Source organism: Zalophus californianus, chromosome 10 (genome assembly GCF_009762305.2).
Source record: "Zalophus californianus isolate mZalCal1 chromosome 10, mZalCal1.pri.v2, whole genome shotgun sequence".
Taxonomy (NCBI): domain Eukaryota; kingdom Metazoa; phylum Chordata; class Mammalia; order Carnivora; family Otariidae; genus Zalophus; species Zalophus californianus.
The window spans coordinates 16,092,234-16,112,579 of NC_045604.1; the positions used below are offsets into that span (position 1 = coordinate 16,092,234).

At 36.6% G+C, this 20,346-nt stretch overlaps 1 protein-coding gene across 1 annotated transcript in view; it reads left to right on the plus strand.

Annotated features, from left to right (window-relative positions):
* Positions 1-20,346, plus strand: part of USH2A (usherin) — a 717,806-nt gene that overhangs the window by 576,846 nt on the left and 120,614 nt on the right. Inside the window, exons 55-57 of the mRNA XM_027612135.2 lie at positions 9,419-9,526; positions 17,044-17,227; positions 18,171-18,328. Of these exons, the coding sequence (XP_027467936.2) occupies positions 9,419-9,526; positions 17,044-17,227; positions 18,171-18,328 (450 nt within the window). The remainder of the gene's footprint in view (positions 1-9,418; positions 9,527-17,043; positions 17,228-18,170; positions 18,329-20,346) is intronic.

Here is a 20,346-nt window from a genome sequence, read left to right on the forward strand (position 1 = left end):
AAAGAAAATGTACAGATGGCCAACAGACACATGCTCAACATCTCTCATCATCAGTGGAGTGCAAATTAAAACTACAATGAGATGTCACCTCATGCCTGTCAGAGTGACTAAAATAAAAAACACAAGAAACAGCAAGTGTTGGTGAGGATGTGGAGAAAAAGGAATGCTCATGCACTGTTGGTGGGAATGCAGTGGTGCCTTTTGAAGGTTCCTCAAAATAGGTAAAAATAGAGCTACCCTGTAATTTGGTAATTGGTCTACTAGGTATCTGCCCCCAAAAATACAAAAAACATTAACTCAAAAGGACACTTGCACCCCTGTGTTTATTGCAGCAGCATTTACAATAGTCAAAGTATGGAAGCAGCCCAAGTGTCCATCAATAGATGAATGGATTTTTTTTAAAAATGTGGTATATATATTTACAGTGGAATATTATTTGGCCACAAAAAATGAAATCTTGCCATTTGCAACAACGTGGATGAAGCCAAAGAACACAATGCTACGTGAAATAACTCTGTCAGACAAAGACAAATACCATATGGTTTCACTGATATGTGGAATTTAAGAAACAAAACAAATGAACAAAGGGGGGGAAAAAGAGAGACAAACCAAGGAAGAGACCCTTAACCCTAGAGAACAAACTGGTGGTTGCCAGAGTGGGGGGGAATGGGTGAAATGGGTGTAGGGGATTAAGAGTAGAGCACACTTACCATGATGAGCACTGAGTCATGCATAGAGTTGTTGAATCACTATATTGCACACCCGAAACGAATATGGCACTGTATGTTAACTGTATAGGAACTAAAAACTTAACACAATTTTTTTTAGAAAAGAATGTATTTTTTAAAAATATCATTAAGAATGTTTGAAAACACAGCACGGAATCAAGCACAGGACCCTCCTCCACATGGGATCTTGGGTCACGTGCCCATGGAGCCGGCCTTGATCTCTGGCAGTCTGGATTTATGGGCAGTCGATTTCTTTAACTAAAACAGAGAGGAAGAAAAGTAGGACAGCGATCCTGCCTTCAGAACAGCTTCCGCAGCTTCCCTTCAGTGGTCTCAACATTGCGTGCAATGCTCTGTACTGCATTTGCTCCAGCTACCTGACTACTGACCGCCGAGCATCAGACCTATCAAAATAGATACAACAATTCATTTTATTTTCATTTTTCCAACCCTGAGGAAAACTTTGTGCCTGGCTGTTTGCAAAATAAAGAAATAAAGAATAGCATAGCATCATCCACTGTTTTATACTTTTTTTTTTATTTTTTTTTAATTTTTTTATTGTTATGTTAATCACCATACATTACATCATTAGTTTCTGGTGCAGTATTCCATGATTCATTGTTTGTTCATAACACCCAGTGCTCCATGCAAAACGTGCCCTCCTCAATACCCATCACCAGGCTAACCCATCCCCCTACCCCCTCCCCTCTAGAACCCTCAGTTTGTTTTTCAGAGTCCATCATCTCTCATGATTCGTCTCCTCCTCTGACATACTCCCCTTTTCTTCCTCTCCTGTTATCTTCTTCTTTTTCTTTTTTCTTAAAATATGTTGCGTTATTTGTTTCAGAAGTACAGATCTGTGATTCAACAGTCTTGCACAATTCACAGCGCTCACCGTAGCACATACCCTCCCCAATGTCTATCACCCAGCCACCCCATCCCTCCCACCCCCAACCACTCCAGTAACACTCAGTTTCTTTCCTGAGATTAAGAATTCCTCATATCAGTGAGGTCATGTGATACATGTCTTTCTCTGATTGACTTATTTCACTCAGCATAACACCCTCCAGTTCCGTCCACGTCGTTGCAAATGGCAAGATCTCATTCCTTTTGATGGCTGCATAATATTCCATTGTGTATATATACCACATCTTCTTTATCCATTCATCTGTCGATGGGCATCTTGGCTCTTTCCACAGTTTGGCTATTGTGGACATTGCTGCTATAAACATTGGGGTACACGTACCCCTTCGGGTCCCTACATTTGTATCTTTGTGGTAAATACCCAGTAGTGCAATTGCTGGATCGAACGGTAGCTCTAATTTCAACTGTTTGAGGAACCTCCATACTGTTTTCCAGAGTGGTTGCACCAGCTTGCATTCCCACCAACAGTGTAGGAGGGTTCCCCTTTCTCCACATCCCCGCCAACATCTTAGAATATTATAGCTGAAGAATTACAGTCAACAGCCACATGGATTCTAATATTTAAAGAAAAAACGTTTCCCCTGAAATTTCAGATATTTTTGAGTTCTTTGCATAGGCAATAATTGTTTCTGTTTTGCCCCAAGAGCTCTAAAGAACTCCCGCTCTCTCTGCAATATATGTCCTTGTTGTTGAGCTTTTGAGCAGCATCAGACTTGGCTGCCACCTGACGCCTCATTTTGTTTCTAGAGAAGACTCTGCCTGAAAATGTAGGGTAAAGGCGGCTTTGGTCTAGTACAGCACCAGACTCCAGAGAAGAAAAACATTTCTTAAAAGGATGTTACTAAAATCAAAAGCAAAGGTCTTTTCTTGGACTATCTTAATAATAGTTTTAATGTTGATTTGCATTTGGAAAGAGAGTTGGCCAAGAAGTAACTTATCTGGGAAGTGCTTCTGGGGATGAATCTGATTTCTAAGATATTGGGGAGGGGGGGTCTGGAATTGCACACAAAATACAGAATTAAGAAACAATTCAGCTTGTAGCAAGTAGTCAGAAGCAAAAGTCATGAGGTTACCTTACAGGCACTTGCAATGCAAGAGCACATTTGTTTTGATGTTTTGATGTCCCGTTGATGAGCTATCAACTGAATTCATACTATGAGCATTGATACAGGAAATGCTGCTCACAAACAGGCAAGAACTTGGCTTGACTAACTGAAATGCATAGCTCCTGAGGTTGGGGTGGGTGGTACTATCATGAGAAGAGGACTTTAACAATGTGAGCTCCTGAAATATTTCTTAATCCAATTTCATAAAACAAATCATCTGTCAATGCACCTTAGATGTCTCTAAAGTGATTCCACAATATCTCAGTGTATCAGTTTTGAACATCCAGATTTTCACACAGAATTATTCATTTAAAGCAGAATCCTGCTATAATTCTACCCACATCAGCCAACACTGCCAGTGGGAGCTGAAGTTCCCAGGAATCTCCAAGAGCACAGACACTCTGGAGGGCATCACTTAGTGAGATCCAAGGCAGATAAAGGCAGAAAGAGGTGTTTCACAACAGCAAGATTGCATGTGGTTTCAGGGGGGCCCTGCCAAACACCCAGTTTGGGTGAATTGGTGCCGAGACAGTTTCTTGCCCAAAAAGGTGTACAACATCTGATAACCACCTACCGAAAAGTTGTGAGAGTAACCCAGGCCTCTCAGCCCTCAAACTCATCACTGACCAAATTGATGGAGGAACTTGCAGGATTACATATTTTGTAGGATTATTTGGTAATTCTTTAGAAAATAGCAGATGACATTATAGAATAACTGGATGAATGCTCTGAAGTAACACTTGCTATCTGATCTGGAGATTAAAAATTAGAAACAAGCTGTTCTTTATATCGTATATCAAATGTAACTGACACTGACATAGGTATTGGTTCTGTTTTCCAAATCATATTCTTATGATTCATAGGCAGACTTTAGGTGATCCCTTTTAACACACATTTACTCTTGAATGTAATGTTACTTAAAAGTGTAATTGTCAAGAGTTTGGTTATAGTATGCTTCTTTCCTTTAAGAGAGAACATGATTCCCTGTAGAGAAATTCAGGTAATTTGCAGCCACCGTAATCTCCACTGCACTGAAATATTAAATGCTTGGCTTTTCTCCATGCGTTTGCCTTTCTCTGCTCTACAACTCCTACCTCCTTCTCTTTTAATTCGATGCTGAGCACTTGAATGATGTTTTCTTTTCTCCTTCTGCTCTTGGACTTCAGGATTAAGTTAGAGTCAGAATGGTTCCTTTGAGACATCTCTTTATTTCCCTCTTCTCGTCCTGATCAATTCATGAGACATTTTCAGTTGGTGTGCTCTTTTCAATGCCTGTTACTAATATTTCATATTTATCTTATTTTAAAGACCACCAGTAGAGACTTACTTAAAATGGCAACAAATTCCAGTTGAAATGCATTGATTTTATTGAGTTTTACAGAGTCATATATATGAAAGGTCACCCAGTTCATGTAAATCATGTATACCTGCTGGCAGCTGATGCTTTCTTTACAGATGATTTGAACCAAGCCTGTTAGTAATTTAGTCCTCTGACAATATGAAAAATCCAAGACCTAAGAAATAGGATGTAGACCATTATGGTTTCAAATATTGTGTTCCCTCAAGTTAGTCTGTAGCCCAAATAAGCAGTCTACACCATCATGCCCACAGTTTACAGATATGGAAACTGAGGTACCTAGAGGTCAGAAAGCTGACCCGTGGCAGTGGTTAATAAGTAGGTAAGGGATTAGAACCCACAATAGTCTAACTTCACATGCTTCTGTCCTAACAGCAAGGCTATACTGCTTCAGTACATGAATTGTGGAAATATTCAAAAACGGAAATATTTAAATATATATTCCCACTTGGAGATAGATATAGATGACACACAGATATATTGTGTATGTATACTGTGAAATATATGTATTTCATTGGGCTTTGAGCTACCTATGTCATCATTTTCCAACGTCTCAGAAGCTCTGGGCCACACTTCTCAGCCCAGCTGCCCAGACTTCTATCCTGACCCCGCCCAAGCTTATCTCTGTGACAATAGATGAGTTCCTCCAACTGCCTATACTCTAGCTCCCTTACCTATAAAATGAGCAGATAATTGCAGTGCCTCAGGGAGCTAGCGAGGGTTTTGACCATGTTAATATCCAGGAAGCACTCAGAAGAAGGCCTGCAAGTGGTGGTCAACAAATTTCAGCTACTATGTTTTTATGTAATCTAGTAATCAATTTCCTTAAAAAATAACTCCATTTCTCATAATGTATGTTCAATTAATTAATGTACAGAGCTGTTGAAAAATTTCAATGTGCTTGGCTGTATGTAGCTCTTATGTGATGGGAGGGCACAGGGCTTGGTGTTAAAGTTGTGCATTTGTCTCTACCCCAATCTGATCACTCATTCACTATGGAACATTTGCTTCTCTGAGCCTCAGTTTTCTTACCTGTGAGGCAGGAATAATAATCCCTGTCCTGGTGATATTCAAGGTGAAACCTCTTCACTTTTAAACTAAACCTTTTCATGCTGTTGCTAATTACCTCTCCCAGAATCTTTTAACTATCTCTAACATGCATAGGGTAATAACAGCTGCTTATGGTCCGCTTGTGTAATATATAAGAATCTAAACTTGTGTGCCAGCATGTGACATTATCAATAACTATGATATTAGTCCTATTTAGAAATCTTTTTCCTGTAAGTTACAGAAAACTCAGTTCAAGCAGGCTTAACAAATGAACGTTGATTGGCTCATGCAACTGAAAAAATCAGGTGTAGACTCAAGGCTAAGATGTTTCCAAGACCCAGTTTCTTTTTACGTCTGAGTTGTCCTCCATTCTCAGGCACTATGTGGTGAACAAAGAACTACCAGCAGTAAGAATGGAAGTTCATGTTCAAGGCCTACATTCCGTTAGCCTGAGTGAGGTCACAGACTCAATCCTGATCAGCTAACATTGCAAGGGGAATGTGGAACTGTGTCCAGCAGTAGTCAGTCCAGGTGGAGTCTGTCCTAAACAAAACATAAAGCCTGTTAGTAACCAAAAGACTGGTTTCCACAAGGAAAACTGGAGCTCTGATATAAAAGGAAGTATGAGTGGACTCTGGAAGGTCGACATAGCAGATGTGGAGTTGTATGACACAAACTGGCAAATGTGAGTCGAAATGAGATGAATACGTCTACCTTTGTTACATATGGCCCTTTAAATTGGCCACCATACCCATATTTCAGGGCCAGACACGGTCCTTGAGGACGAACTGCCCATGAATTAGATTAAGTCCATTTGTCCTTCCCTCCTTCACTTAAGGCCTCATGCCTGCCACTCTTGTCTTTCTTGTTCTTCCATTTTTGTCACATCCATTCCTCTTGATTGGTGATGTCTTTGAATTCCCCTGGCTTCCCAAATGAGGCTCTCTACCCAGTACTAAGTTCTACATCCTTCCTCCCTGATTCTGGTACTCTAGTAGCTTCAAAAGATGCATATTCTTCCATTAGACCTGGCCCCATGCTCTGTAAGGCCAACCCACACCATCCAATTTAAACACCTGTAACAGACTCCTCTGGCACACCTTCCTTAATCTATCAAAAATTCCTAATGAGCTAGTTACTCCACAGTTGTGTCATTTCTAAACAGCTGTCTTCTAGTGTTCTGGGCTATATATAAAATGGATACCACTCAACTTGCTTCGGAAATATTTTGTAAGGAAAGAACAACTTCTATTTTCATATACATTAATTTTCTTTTTAGCCGCTATCTTCATTGCAAACACCCTCAAACCTCTCATCAACCTTAGAACACCTCTGTGATGACAAATCTTATCTACTTTTTCTAAGATGCATCCTAAAATATTCTTTGATAGTCACCGCTTGTCTGAATCAGACTAGTTAGAACACAAAATGAAGAGGAGAATTGGGCTTCATTTCGGGGGGGGGGGGGTTGTTTGTTTTTGTTTGATAAGAAAATTCCAGAGAAAGATCAAGCATTGTTTCACTTTTACCAGACCTAAGGGTCTGGCATTCAGACAAAATCTAGAAAATATTTATTGTTTACATATTCCATTAATTCTTGTATTATTTTAATAATGTTCTGCAACTAGAATAGAATTGCTTACATAATGAATAGATGTTGTGGGCAGAGATACCCATGGAATTATGAGGAAGGGCCGTTTGGTCAGATCACACTTTGGACGTCATGTCATAGCCTGACATCTTTATGGAGCACTTGTATGGGCTTTGTGTTCTTTTTTTTATTATTATTTATTTATTTATTGACAGAGAGAGACACAGCAAGAGAGGGAACAAGCAGGGGGAGTGGGAGAGGGAGAAGCAGGCTTCCCGCAGAGCAGGGAGCTCGATGCGAGGCTCGATCCCAGGACCCCCCCAGTTCATGACCTGAGCTGAAGGCAGCCGCTTAACACCTGAGCCACCCAGGTGCCCCAGGCTTTGTGTTCTTTAAACGGTATTTAACAAACATCAAACACCTACAATAGGCACTATAGGGAAAAAATGATGGAAAAAAAAACCCTCAAAGACATAAACCTTACTCTCAAAGGGCTTACATTCTAAGTGAGAAAGTAAGCTATTCAGATGAAATGGTGTTACTAGGGTCTAGACCCCCTTTTTCAGTGGCAAGAGTAAAGAGGGAGCATTGTCAGATTAAATCAGCCTGCCACTGCAGTCTCTGACCTTCATTCTTAGACGATTCCTCCCTTTTTCTTTAGAGCTCTATATTTTATAATCTTTAGCATTTTCCCATAAGCTTTCATCAAACATATATGGCTTGGCTATGGCTTAGATCTTTCATCATATTTCTTATCTATAAATCAGGTAAATATCAAAATTATGTAAATCCCCCATAGCCACCAAATGGAAGATTACAATCAAGTAAGTATCTGCATCTTATCACTAAATTGATAAGGAAACACAAAGGGCTTTAAAGCCGAATCCTGAAGCAGCTCCAGCTGCAGAACATTACTGCTTTAGCAGAGAACCCAGACTACTACTCTAATTCTAAATGAACCAGTTAATTAATTTTTTCACTCATTTAATAAGCACCTACTTTGTGCCTGTCATTATTTGAAGGATACAGTGGTATCTTTTAGATATAGATCCTTTAGTGCTCTTTTAGAGCTTACATCCTAGAGGGGGAGACAAACAATGAATAAACAGACATAATATAACATCAGATAATGTTGAGGGCTATGAATAAGAAAGTGATTTGAGGGAATAACAAGTGCTGGGTGTAGTGTGTAGATAAGAGTGGTCAAAATCTTTTAAAATGTAGCATTTGAGCAAAAATCTACAGAAAGCCGCAGAGTGATACATGAATGTCTCTGGAAAAAGTCATGCCACCAAAGGAACAATATATGTAAAAATGTAGTTCAGAATTCATGAAAAATTAATATAATAATTATTAGATCCATGTTATCAGCCTAATTATTCAACATATAGACTAAGTCTTATTATTTATTTTTTTAAACACTCAATAAATCACATTTTTATTCTCATTCTGCTTGTGAGAAGGGATCATGGCTACCCACCTTACAAAAACTAAGTCTTATTATTTAAGGAAAGGAAAATTTTTGAGCTTTGGCATTGTTTGAATTTTCCCAAGAATCAAGGCAAAAAATGTTAGTCTCTGTAGACTCCTTGTCGAATGCTGCTGAGTTTTAAGGTTGCTTCTGCTTAAAGAAAGTACTTCTCTAAGTAACCCATTTCATCTTTGCAAAAGCCTCAAAAGCTAGCTGCTATCCCATTTTTATAGATCAGAAGATCAAGGCAAAGAGAAGCTAAGTAACTTACCCAAGGTCACCGGCGATGGAGTAGTGAAGTCTAACCACATACAACTTCTACTCTAAATGGATTGCCATTCTTATTTTTCCTGAGAACTTATTGAGCAGTTACTGGGCTGTGTCATATTCTGAATACAATAGGCACTATCCCTTCATCAAATTATGTTTAATTAATGTGTAAAGGCAAAACCAACATACCCCCCAAAAAACTACAGAAGTTAAGTGTGAGATGGTACTCTATGGGCATATATGGAGAAGAAGTGCAAAGTTAAAAAAAGAAATGGTTGGTGTGAATATAAGCTGAATATGGCTTGGGGCTAAAAAAATGTCGAATCTAACCTTCTTTTTAACCGCCCCCCCCCCCCAGTCATATAAGAAGCAGTTGCAGAAACTGAGATTGTTAGCCTGGAGAAGAGAAGACTCAGGGGGGATTTGATAACTGTCTACAAATATTTGAAGAACTGTCATGTGGAAAAGAAATTAGATTTGTTTTATATGTCCCTAGGGGTGCAAGTGATGGAAAGAATTCACCACAATATAAGGAGGGACTTTCAAACAAAATAAGGAGAACTCTAGAGCTCTCTAAGGATGGAACAGGTTCTTTGAGAGATGAGTACTCTGATTGCCTAGGCAAGGCAGTCTTTCGGTGACCTCTTGTACAAGAGAATCAGGAGAAAGATGGATGGGTGGATGGATTGCATGAATTTTAAGATTTCTTCTAAGGCTGAGAATTTATTACTTTATTAATGATAAATGAAGTTTCTATTTATACCAAGCTGCTTGTGAAGTTCCTATCTCCATTCAAGAGTGTTTTCTGCTTTTTTAAAAATTTGGAAATCATATCTACAACTCTGCATGTTACTTCCGGTGCTGAATTGATAATAAATAATCCTCTCAAGATGTACTTTATTTCTTGTTTATTCTTTCTAGGTCTCCAGCCATACACCAACTACAGCTTCACACTTACAGCTTGTACATCTGCTGGATGCACTTCAAGTGAGCCTTTTCTAGGTCAGACACTGCAGGCAGCCCCTGAAGGTAATTAAAAAATATCCATGATTTGGGAGAAGAAGTTTTCATATGGCATTTTGAAATGAATTCTATAAACTCTTTCATGTCAAACAAAGAAGGAATAAAGTCAACAGGTACAAAATAAAATTGTATTCTAGATTCCCATTTTTCAGGTTTGGTTCAACTATAAGCCTCCCAACATAAAATTTGCTTTCAATTGTTTAAACCTCTTAAATTTAGTTTCCTGTGAAAAAAAAATTATTATGTACTAGGATATAAAATTCCTCAAAAAATCAAAAGTTAAATATTTCTGGAATGCCTGATATATAACAAGGACGTGCTCTCTGCTGAAGTTGACTTATTTACTACGTTGAAGAACTTACCATCAAGTCAAAGACACAGGACAAGTACCCAAACTTACATAAGGAGAGAGAATCAGGGCGCATGGGTGGTTCAGTAGGTTAAGCATTGGAGTCTTGATTTCAGCTCGGGTCATAATCTCAGGGTTTTGATCTCAGGGTTGTGAGATCGAGGCCCACGTTGGGCTCCATGCTCAGCGCAAAGTCTACTTGGGATTCTCTCTCTCCCTCTGCCCTTCCCCCCTTCAAATAAATAAATAAATAAATAAATAAATAAAATCTTTAAAAAAGAGAGAATCTGAAAGGTGATGTTAAGAAAGAACAAATGGTCAATAATATTGCAATAATGTATGGTGACAGATGGTGACCCCACTTATCATTGAGTAATGTATAGAATTGCCAAATCAATATGTTGTACACATGAAACTAATATAACTGTATGTTAATCATACATCAATTTTAAACAATGAACGGAATACTCAGGTTAATCTGAAGAAGGAGAGATTATAACTAGTCATGAAAATCAAAAAAGATTTGATGGATCAAGTGAGTTCTGAGGTGGATCATGAAGAACAAGAATTTTGACAAATACACACTCGGGGAGATGCAGAATCCAACACAGGTTGAGGGGATGTAAAGTGGGATCATCACCTTGGACGGCAAATTGGCAATGTCTATTAAATTTAAAATGTTAATTTTCTATGACACAGTAGTTTCACATTCATTATCTATGCCAGAAAATCCCGCTTCCACAAATGTACAGGAGACACATACCAGAATGTTTACTGAAGCAATTTTGTTTTTTTATTTAACGGAAAAATATTGGAAGCAATTTAAAAGTCTATTCATAGGAGAATTGCTAAATAAATTCAGGTATATTCACATTATGAAATTCCATACCTCGGTTTAAAAGAATGAGACAATCTAAACATATGAAGAGGAAATTTAGAACTACATTAATGCATGGTATCTTTTATGTATAAAAATGCATAGAAAATTATATTTATTTCTATAGATAAATAAAAATATAGAAAAAATTCTGGAAGCATACACACATAACAGTGGTTACCAGTGGGTTGGGAACTGGGGTGGGTGTTATCATTTACTTTTAGAAGAAAGATAGGCTTAGAAGCTTGGGATAGTGATCAACTAAATATTTTGCTCATCTTTATTATCTGCCTGTTTTAAATGTGGGGGGAAACAGAGGCATACATGAGTTTCTAAACAGAAATATGATGTTAATTACCATTGGAGAGTCCTGAACGGCTTGTCCATTACTCTTCTAATGAAAGGGATTGTTGTACCTCAGAATATTAGACCTGAACTTCCTACCAGTAAATGGGGAATAAAATGGAAAATTCCACATATGGGGCATATGGCTCCTCACCAGGATTTCACTAATGATGTTTTCTATATAAAGAATGTTTCATGTCAAAAAGCTTAGTGTTCCTTTGAAAGGAAGAAACCAGCAGTGGATTTTTTGGAAAGGTAAACTATCAAATGGATACTTTGATGATAATGGATAATTTCTAAAGGATCTATCAACCAGTTTTGGCTGCAACTCAAACCTGGTAAAATAACAGGGTCTCTTGCTTCAGTGTCATCATCAAATCCATATATTTAAAGTCTTAGAAAATATGCATCTATTTTCCCACTTTTCCCCCCAAAAATCCCTGAAAGATCTCAGATTTCATGACTTAAAAATTTTAGCTTTCAACAACACAGGGGAGTGTGAGATGACAAATGTTTTACTTGATTTCTTTTTTTTAACTTTATGCACCTTTCCTTTAACACAAATAACTGTGCGCAGGAATAATAAACCAAATGGGCTTTCCTCAGCAGAACAAACATGGATTTAGAATCCATTTTCTGGCTGTATAAGTGCCATCTGTGAATAACTTGTATGTGAAATAAATGTAGTCTGAGTACTTAACTTGGTGGTTGTAGGAGAACAAATCAACAGCAATATTAAGTTCTGTTGTTTTACTGTAAAGTGGAAATAAGCATATCATCTCATGTTAAATTAATAATGCAAATATAACTAATTACTAAATGCCTATTTGAGTGAATCTGACATAGTTTGAAGGTCTAACACTTTAGTTTCCTAAGCAAATACGGTGAGAATGAAAAGAAGCATTGGTTCGTAGCCACCCTGAGTTCGTCTCTCATTTCTCTCTCATTTTCAATCTTAAAAAAAAAAAAAAACAAAACAGAAAAGCTAATGTACATTACTACCTCATTATAAGTTGGACATAATTCTCTACAATTTTATCCTCACAGAAAATTGTGTACTTTCAGTCAAATAGGAAGAGTTCAAGTTGGATTTTTGTTCTCTCTTTTTAGAAGTGACGGCATACCAGCAAGCTCTACTTAATTTTAGAGTTCGGTCATGCAAAATTTCAGGCATACTTACCTCCAGCATTGATAACATGGGGGAAAAAGGAAAAGAAGATGAATCTTTCTCAATTGCGTTCCAGATCTCTCTTCCCCTGACCTTTTTTTTTTTTTTGGATTTATTGTCATTTATTTTAAAACAACAAAAAAGGACGTAGCATGAACAGTCTTATTTTTTCTAATTCTTTTTTTATTATGTTATGTTAATCACCATACATTACATCATTAGTTTTTGATGTAGTGTTCCATGATTCATCATTTGCGTATAACACCCAGTGCTCCATTCAATACGTGCCCTCCTTAATACCCATCACCAGGCCAACACATTCCTCCACCCCTCCTCCCCTCCAGAACCCCCAGTTTGTTTCTCAGAGTCCATCGTCTCCCATGGTTCGTCTCCCCCTCCAGTTTCCCCCCTTCCACTGACCTTTTTTAAACTGTTGATGTTCCTTTAGATTCTTCCTCTACTCTTTGCACTTGTAACTCCACGGTATCCCTTGGAATTCTCAAGTACAAGCTTCTAGTCCTCAGCTCTCACAAAGCCCACACATAGATTTAAGGCCTGTGTATCCACCGATCTATAGATGTTTTTATTTAGGTGTTTTGCAAATACTTCAACCTCAGTATTTCCACACTTAAAATCTCCTCACTTCCTAGCTTACTTTTCTTCCCTTTTCCGTCCTTCAAGTACCATCATCCACCTTACCAGCCCAAAATGGACCTTCTTGATGTGTCTCTTTTTTTTTAGGTTGTAATGTGCAGTTCTTCATAAAATCTTATTAATTGTAATTAATTAATTTTAAATTAATTAATTTAAATTTTAATGAAATTTTGATATATTTTATTAATTTTATTAAATTTTAATAAATTTTTAAATTTAAAATTTAAATTAATAAATCTAAGGATTTTTTTAAATGTGTACTTCCTTTACATCCCTTCTGGCTTTGACTTAGTTCAGATGCCTTTAACTTCTCGTAATTACTCTTGCTGCCTATAGTCATTTCTCCTCTTTCTTGTATTAATTCTTTTCCCCCTTGTGCCAAAATAGACATACTTCACATTAGTCACTTCCATAAAATCCCACTTCCTTCCAGGAAAGAAAAAATCCACATCTCAGGAAAGCAAAATAGATCCCTCAAATTTTAACCTCTGCCTATCTGTCGAGTCTTTTGGTCTTTCCCACATGCCATCCAATGCACCAGTCCCGCTGAGGTACTTGGAATTCTACCATACTTTCCTCTATTTCAAGGACTTTTGTGGGTTCCCCTCAGCTTAGATCTCTTTCCTACGTCCTCATGCAGCTAACCCATTTTTTAAAAAATTTAGCTCACATGTCTCCCCTTCTAGAAATCTCCAATGACTTCCTCTGCTTCCCATCCTTCCCCATGTTACTCCCAGTCTGTGTTGATACCCTTCCTAAGTGCTCCAAAGCACTATGCTTCCTAAAGCACTTAGCAAACTGGATTATAAATTTCTATTTGTTCATCTTTATTCACCCTAATACTATGAGCTCCTGGAAGGGTAAGGACTGTATGTCCTTATTCCCATATCCACAGTGCCTGACACAGAAAATGACACAAAATTGGGTGGAATGTTGGATAAATTTCCCAATCATAATAGTCCAGAAGTCAAGGCATCTGGGACATTAGCCAATACAAAACTGGGTTTTTCCTTTACTAGCTTCCAAAAGAAAGCCAATCCACAATAAATACTGGTATTTTTAATTTGGAATGATTTTTAGAGAAATGAGAAGTGGATAATATTGCATGGCACTCAAAACAAATTTAAACAGATCTAATATATATAGATATATATATATGTTATAGATAGATAGATAGATAGATAGATAGATAGATAGATAGATAGATGATAGATAATTTTGGTAGCTATTATTGCAAAAGACCTAACACCAGGGTTTCTTTCTGACCTTTCCTTCTTATACCTCTCAGCTAGTTTACCTCCTCCCTGCCCCCCTTCAAGATGATTTCCCTCATGACCATCCATTTCCTTTCCTTGAGTTGTTTCAACTGGGCCCTTCTACTAGGTAGGATAGGTTTTTCTGATGCCGCCTGAGACTTAGGCTCACAGAGAGAAGCAAATTCTCTACCTGGGACTCTTTAAGACATTTCACCAAAAGTGGTTCTTATTCTATCAAAGATTTCTTGCAACTGTTAACATAACAGTGTCCCCATATCATTATATAAGTAAAACCATAGCATTTAGTATTTTTTAAACATTTCAATTTCCTCTTATTTCCAACCCAATGGATAGAGGGTTGTTACCAACACAACCAGAGCTTTCACCGGCTTGCATAAATATGAAACTCAATTTTTATTCAAAACATGAAACAAACCCAAAATCTTGATTCATGTTATTTCATTCACTCCTCTATATCCACAGCCTTTCTAGCACCCTAGTGATTTTTAATACATCCTTAAAGGTGAAAAAGATAGGACTGCAGGAAACAGACTATGAACTAAACTTTATACTTTATCTCTTAAATCAACAAATTAATATCATGTTTGAATCAGAACTCTAATTAGTTGGTTGACTCATCTAGCAACTATTGGCAGAGAAACCCAAACATAAATGTATACTATGATTTGTGGATTGTCCACATAACTATTTCAGAACAAAATGAACTACTTTCTTCTGAGGAATAAGTTGTTCCTTTAAAATCAGTAAGTTTCAGCTGTTTTAAAAATCTATATTGATTCTTTCAGGATGTTCCTAAATAAATTGCATTTGAATGTCGTGAAAATTTCTCTTTTTAAAAGTGTTGAAATCTTATCCTTTACTGAATAACTTACACTAGAGATAAAATCAACCAAAAACTATTGATTACAGGGAAACTAATATTGCATGAGTTTTTAAAAGCTGAAGAGAGTTAACAGTGTCCATTCAGAGCATACCTAGATGACAACATGAAATGGTGGGATTGATTTTCCTCATTGCCTAGGTTCCCCATCAATACGTTTGTACATCTATAAGAGTACTTGAATGTTTGACCTTGAATGACAGTTGTCTGTGGATTTATTTTAACTTTTATGCAGAAGAGTAAACTTGTAGGAACAAGCCATATCTCACTCACACTTACATTCTCTAGAACTGCCTACAGTGCTTAAATAGTAATTTGCAGGATATATTTATAATAAATTTATTTATTCAATATCAGTTAGACCTTGCACTATCTATGCATAAAGATACCTTGACAAATAAGACAGAGAAGATTCTTGCCTTCATGAAACTAACTTTATATTGAAGCAGAAGGAAGCAGACCATGCAGTGATTACATAGAAATAATGATAATATCAAGAAAAATTTATTATGATGTTGTGAGTGTTGAGGGAAGCTAGAAAAGGACCTAGGATAGAGAGTAACTAAGTTGGAATCACTTTAGATAAGGTTAAAGTTATCATTAGAGAAGTTTGGTCAAATAAGACCTCCCTGCTAAGATGATATTCACACAGGTCACTTAACTATGAAAATAAATTGCAAAAATGTCATGTTGTCATAACCAGAAGTTCCAGGCAGAAGGAATGGAAGTGCAAAAGCTCAGAGGTGAGAAAAAACTGGAAACATTCTGGGGATAAAGAGGAGTCTGGTGTGACTGGAGCCAGGTAGGCCAGAACCAGAAAAAAAATGTAGGATTATTCAGGTTATCATAAGGAATTGGAATTATACGAATAATTTCAAAAGGGTTGTATATTTTACAAAGATTATAATGACTTATGTATATACTTTATATACTTCTATGAAGATTACGTGAAATAGAGAAGGGCAAGATTTAAAACTCTGAGACCAGTTTAGAGGCTATGATAGAAGTTCATGAGAGAAAAACGTAGCTTGGATCAGAATAGGTGGCAGTAAATGTATAGAGAACTATATACATTCAGGGTAGAACAAGCAGGATTTTATGACATTGCATTTGAGGGTGAAAAAAGTGGGAGCCTCAAGAATAATATTTGTGTGTTTTGACCAAGAAAATGAATAGATGGACAAAATCGGAAGATGAACAGATTGTAACAGAAAAACCAAGAGTTCTGTTTTAGATATTTTAAGTTTTGATACTTAATTAGTCATCCAAATGGAGATGTCAGGTTGACGGTTGGGTTCATGAGTCTGAAGCTCAAGAGAGAGTTTTAGTTTAGAGATATGCATGGGAGTGTTCAACATATAGATGATACTTAAAACTAACACTAAATGAAGATCACATAGAAAGTGAGTGTTGGGAAACAAGAGGAGAAGAAAGAAGAGGGAAGACTAGGGGAGAGGAGAGGGCCTAGGTCTCTGAGGCCCATTTTTGAGATCCAGTAGGAGGAGAGAAGCCAGTAAATGAGAAAAGAGGAAAAGAAGTACAGCATGTTGTGTCAGAGAGGCAAGGGCAAAGTATGTTATTCATTGAATTTGATAATTCAGGTAAATACTACTTTATGATTACTTGCACATATTCCAAGTAAATAGGCATCAAAGTTTAAAATTCCTGGGTAGTCTTTCAGGCCTTGGTTAAGCTCAGAGTAACAGCAGAGAAAGAGAAATCTTCCACCACTAAATTTTCTGATATTCACTTTCTAAAGACAGTTCACAAATAAAATAATCAAAACATTAAAAATATATTTATACCCAATTGTATATTTTTACCTCCAAAGTAAGTAAAATGTATTTTTGTTGTTTCACCGTGAGATTTTTTTAACAACAGATAAAAATACCATAATATGTGAGGTGATGGTGTGACTTTTGACAAGGTGTATATTTCTAACAATGAAACCTCATTGTGTTATTTTTTGCCAGGAGTTTGGGTGACACCTCGACACATTATTATCAATTCTACAACAGTGGAATTATTTTGGAGTCCTCCAGAAAAGCCCAATGGTCTCATTTCTCAGTATCAGTTGAGTCGTAATGGAACCTTGGTTTTCCTGGGTGACAGTGAGGAGCAGAACTTCACTGATAAAAACCTGGAGCCCAACAGCAGGTGAACTTAAAGAAAACTTTACCAATCATATAGTTAGAATTTTAAATTTTTCAGGGCTGAAAAGTGCATCTCAAGATGAAACAATATGAAATTAATTGGCTAATTAATCTCATTCAGTAGCCATTCCATAGCTGATGAGATCTTTTAATTCATTTCAGATGTTGAAGACTCAAGTGCTAACTCATTACTTTAGTCTTCAGAGTACATGACATTTTTTAAAAATGTAAATAGTCTTTTATTTGACATAAGAGCATGAGAATTTTTAAGTATATAAAATACACAAAGTATTAAACTTTAAAAATTATCAAATTATCTTCAAAAACATGCATTCTGAAGCTAGCAATAAAAAAAAGATTTAAAGAGTTTTGTTTTACATCAACTAACTTTTCTTCTAATACAATGTTTTCTCTGCTTGCTACACTATATATAGGTATGAGTGGTTTTAGGGGAAAAAAAGTTCCACATATTTGCAATTCATTCCCATTTGTATCTCAGCAGAAACAAAATATATCTTAGATCAACAGATGTTTTAATGCAGAGAGTAAAGATCAATTCAGATTTATTGTAGAGAGTAGCAGATCAATTTAGAAACATCTTTCTCTAAACATATTTCCCTGAACTCCAACCCATTTAAAAATGGGGAAGATTAATTTGAATCCTTCACAATCTACTGGCACACTCTAAGACTTTCCTGAAATCTTTAGGAAAAGTTAATTACAAGAGGGTTAAAAATAAAGTGGGAAGGGGTAGAAATAGTGACAGTCTGGAGAGAATGAAGCCCGTTCTGGAAAAACTATCAAGTCAACAGAGACGTTTCTGAACAGGGAGCAGAAAATTTGCAATTTGTCATAAAATTAGGACTAAACAATGGCGGGAAAAGCTAGCAACCATTGTTCAAGTTTCTTGTGCATTTCCTTATCACAATCCTTTCTTTTTCATATAGATACATTTATAAATTGGAAGCCACGACTGGAGGCGGCAGCAATCCTAGTGGTGATTACATTGTGCAAACACCTGTACTGACACCAGAAGAAATCCAGCCTCCATATAACATCACAGTAATTGGGCCTTATTCCATATTTGTAGCTTGGACCCCACCAGGTAAAGAAATAAAGTATGTGTGTGTGCATGTGTGCATGTGCATATTTGTATGCAAAACATTTCAGAGAAAACTAATTGGAGAAAAGGATGGAAATGTGAATTTAGTGAATCAGAAGGACATAACCTGTCTCCTGGATAAATATAAACAGAATAGTCCAAACCACATTCCTGAGTCTATACATATATAAGTATATGCATATATACATATAGATACAGATGTAGATACGTAGATAAAGATATACAGATAACTAGATATATACTTTTCTTTGAAAGTAATACTTTCTTTTAAGTACCCAAATCCGCCTTCTTATTCATATACATCCCAGGTAGGTCATATAGATCTGAATGACCTCAAACATTCATTATGCAGGACTCCCAAGATTGGAACATTGATGTTATATGATTCGGCCTTTATCATAGCAGTGAATAAGGAATTCAGAAAGCAAGAGTCTACTCTATCCATTTCTATTAGATTGTGGCCAGTTATGGTAGTTGAATTTTGCCCCTCTAAGCTATATAGCCTCCACTGTACCATTTAGTCACTAGTGGGTTACTTTTATGGTTTAGTGCATTATTATATTTTGATGTAAGCATCATCCTCAGGTACAAATCTGATTGCATTAACACCATAGAGTAAGGATTAAAGTGAAATCTCTTTGCTCTGTCTTTTAACATAAGGAAAGTATGGAAATGCTGTTTCAGTAAAATTTAAAATATATTAAGGTGCTAAATTCACTTCAAATGGATTTTATCTCTAATATCTAGTCTTTAGATAAAAATGACACAAATTCTATTATCTCCATCAGAATAAGTGTAGCTACAGTTCAGCATGCACTGAAAACAATCGGCTAGCATCCATGTTGGTCATCAGCAGGTCCATTCCATAAAATAATTAGCAAAGATATATTTTTCATTTACTTGAACAATTATTTCAGTCAAAATAGGTAATACAGAAAAGGAAGGAAAACTTGCAAATTCATTCTATGAGGCCAGCATTACCAAAACCAGATAAAGTCACCACAAAAAAAGAGAACTACAGGTCAATATCTCTAATGAACATAGATGCAAAAATCCTCAACAAAATACTAGCAAACTAAATGCAACAATACATTAAAAAAATCATTCACCACAATCAAGTAGGATTTATTCCTGGGTTGCAAGGGTGATTCGATATTCACAAATCAATCAAAGTGATACATCATATCAATAAGAGAAAGGATAAGCACCATATGATCATTACAATAGATGCAGAAAAAGCATTTGAAAAAGTACAACACCCATTCATGATAAAAACCCTCAACAAAGTGGTATTGAGGGAATGTACCTCAACATAATAATGGCCATATATGAAAAATCCACAGCAAACATCATACTTGAGAAAAACTGAGAGCTTTTCCCCTAAGGTTAGGAACAAGACAAAGATGTCCACTCTCACCACTTTTATTCAACATAATACTGGAAGTCCTGGCCACAACAATCAGACAACAAAAAGAAATAAAAGGCATCCAATCTCTAAGGAAGACATAAAGCTTTCATTATTTGCAGATGACATGATACTATATATAGAAAACCTGAAAGACTCCAAAGACTCCACCAAAAAACTGCTACAACTGAAAAGTGAATTCAGTAAAGTTTGCAAGATACAAAATCAGTGTACAGCAATCTGTTGCGTTTCTATGCACCAATAATGAAGCAGCAGACAGGAATTAAGAAAACAATACCATTTACAATTGCACCCAAAATAATAAGATACCTAAGAATAAACATAACCAAAAAGGTGAAAGACCTGTATTCTGGAAACTGTAAAATGCTGATGAAAGAAGTTGAAGATGACACAAAGAAGTGGAAAAACTCTCCATGGCCATGGATTGGAAGAACAAATAGTGTTAAAATGTCTATACTATCCAAAGCAATTCTACACATTCAAAGCAATCCCTATCAAAATACCAACAGCATTTTTCACAGAACTAGAAGAAACAATCCTAAAGTTTGTATGGAACCACCAAAGACTCCAAATA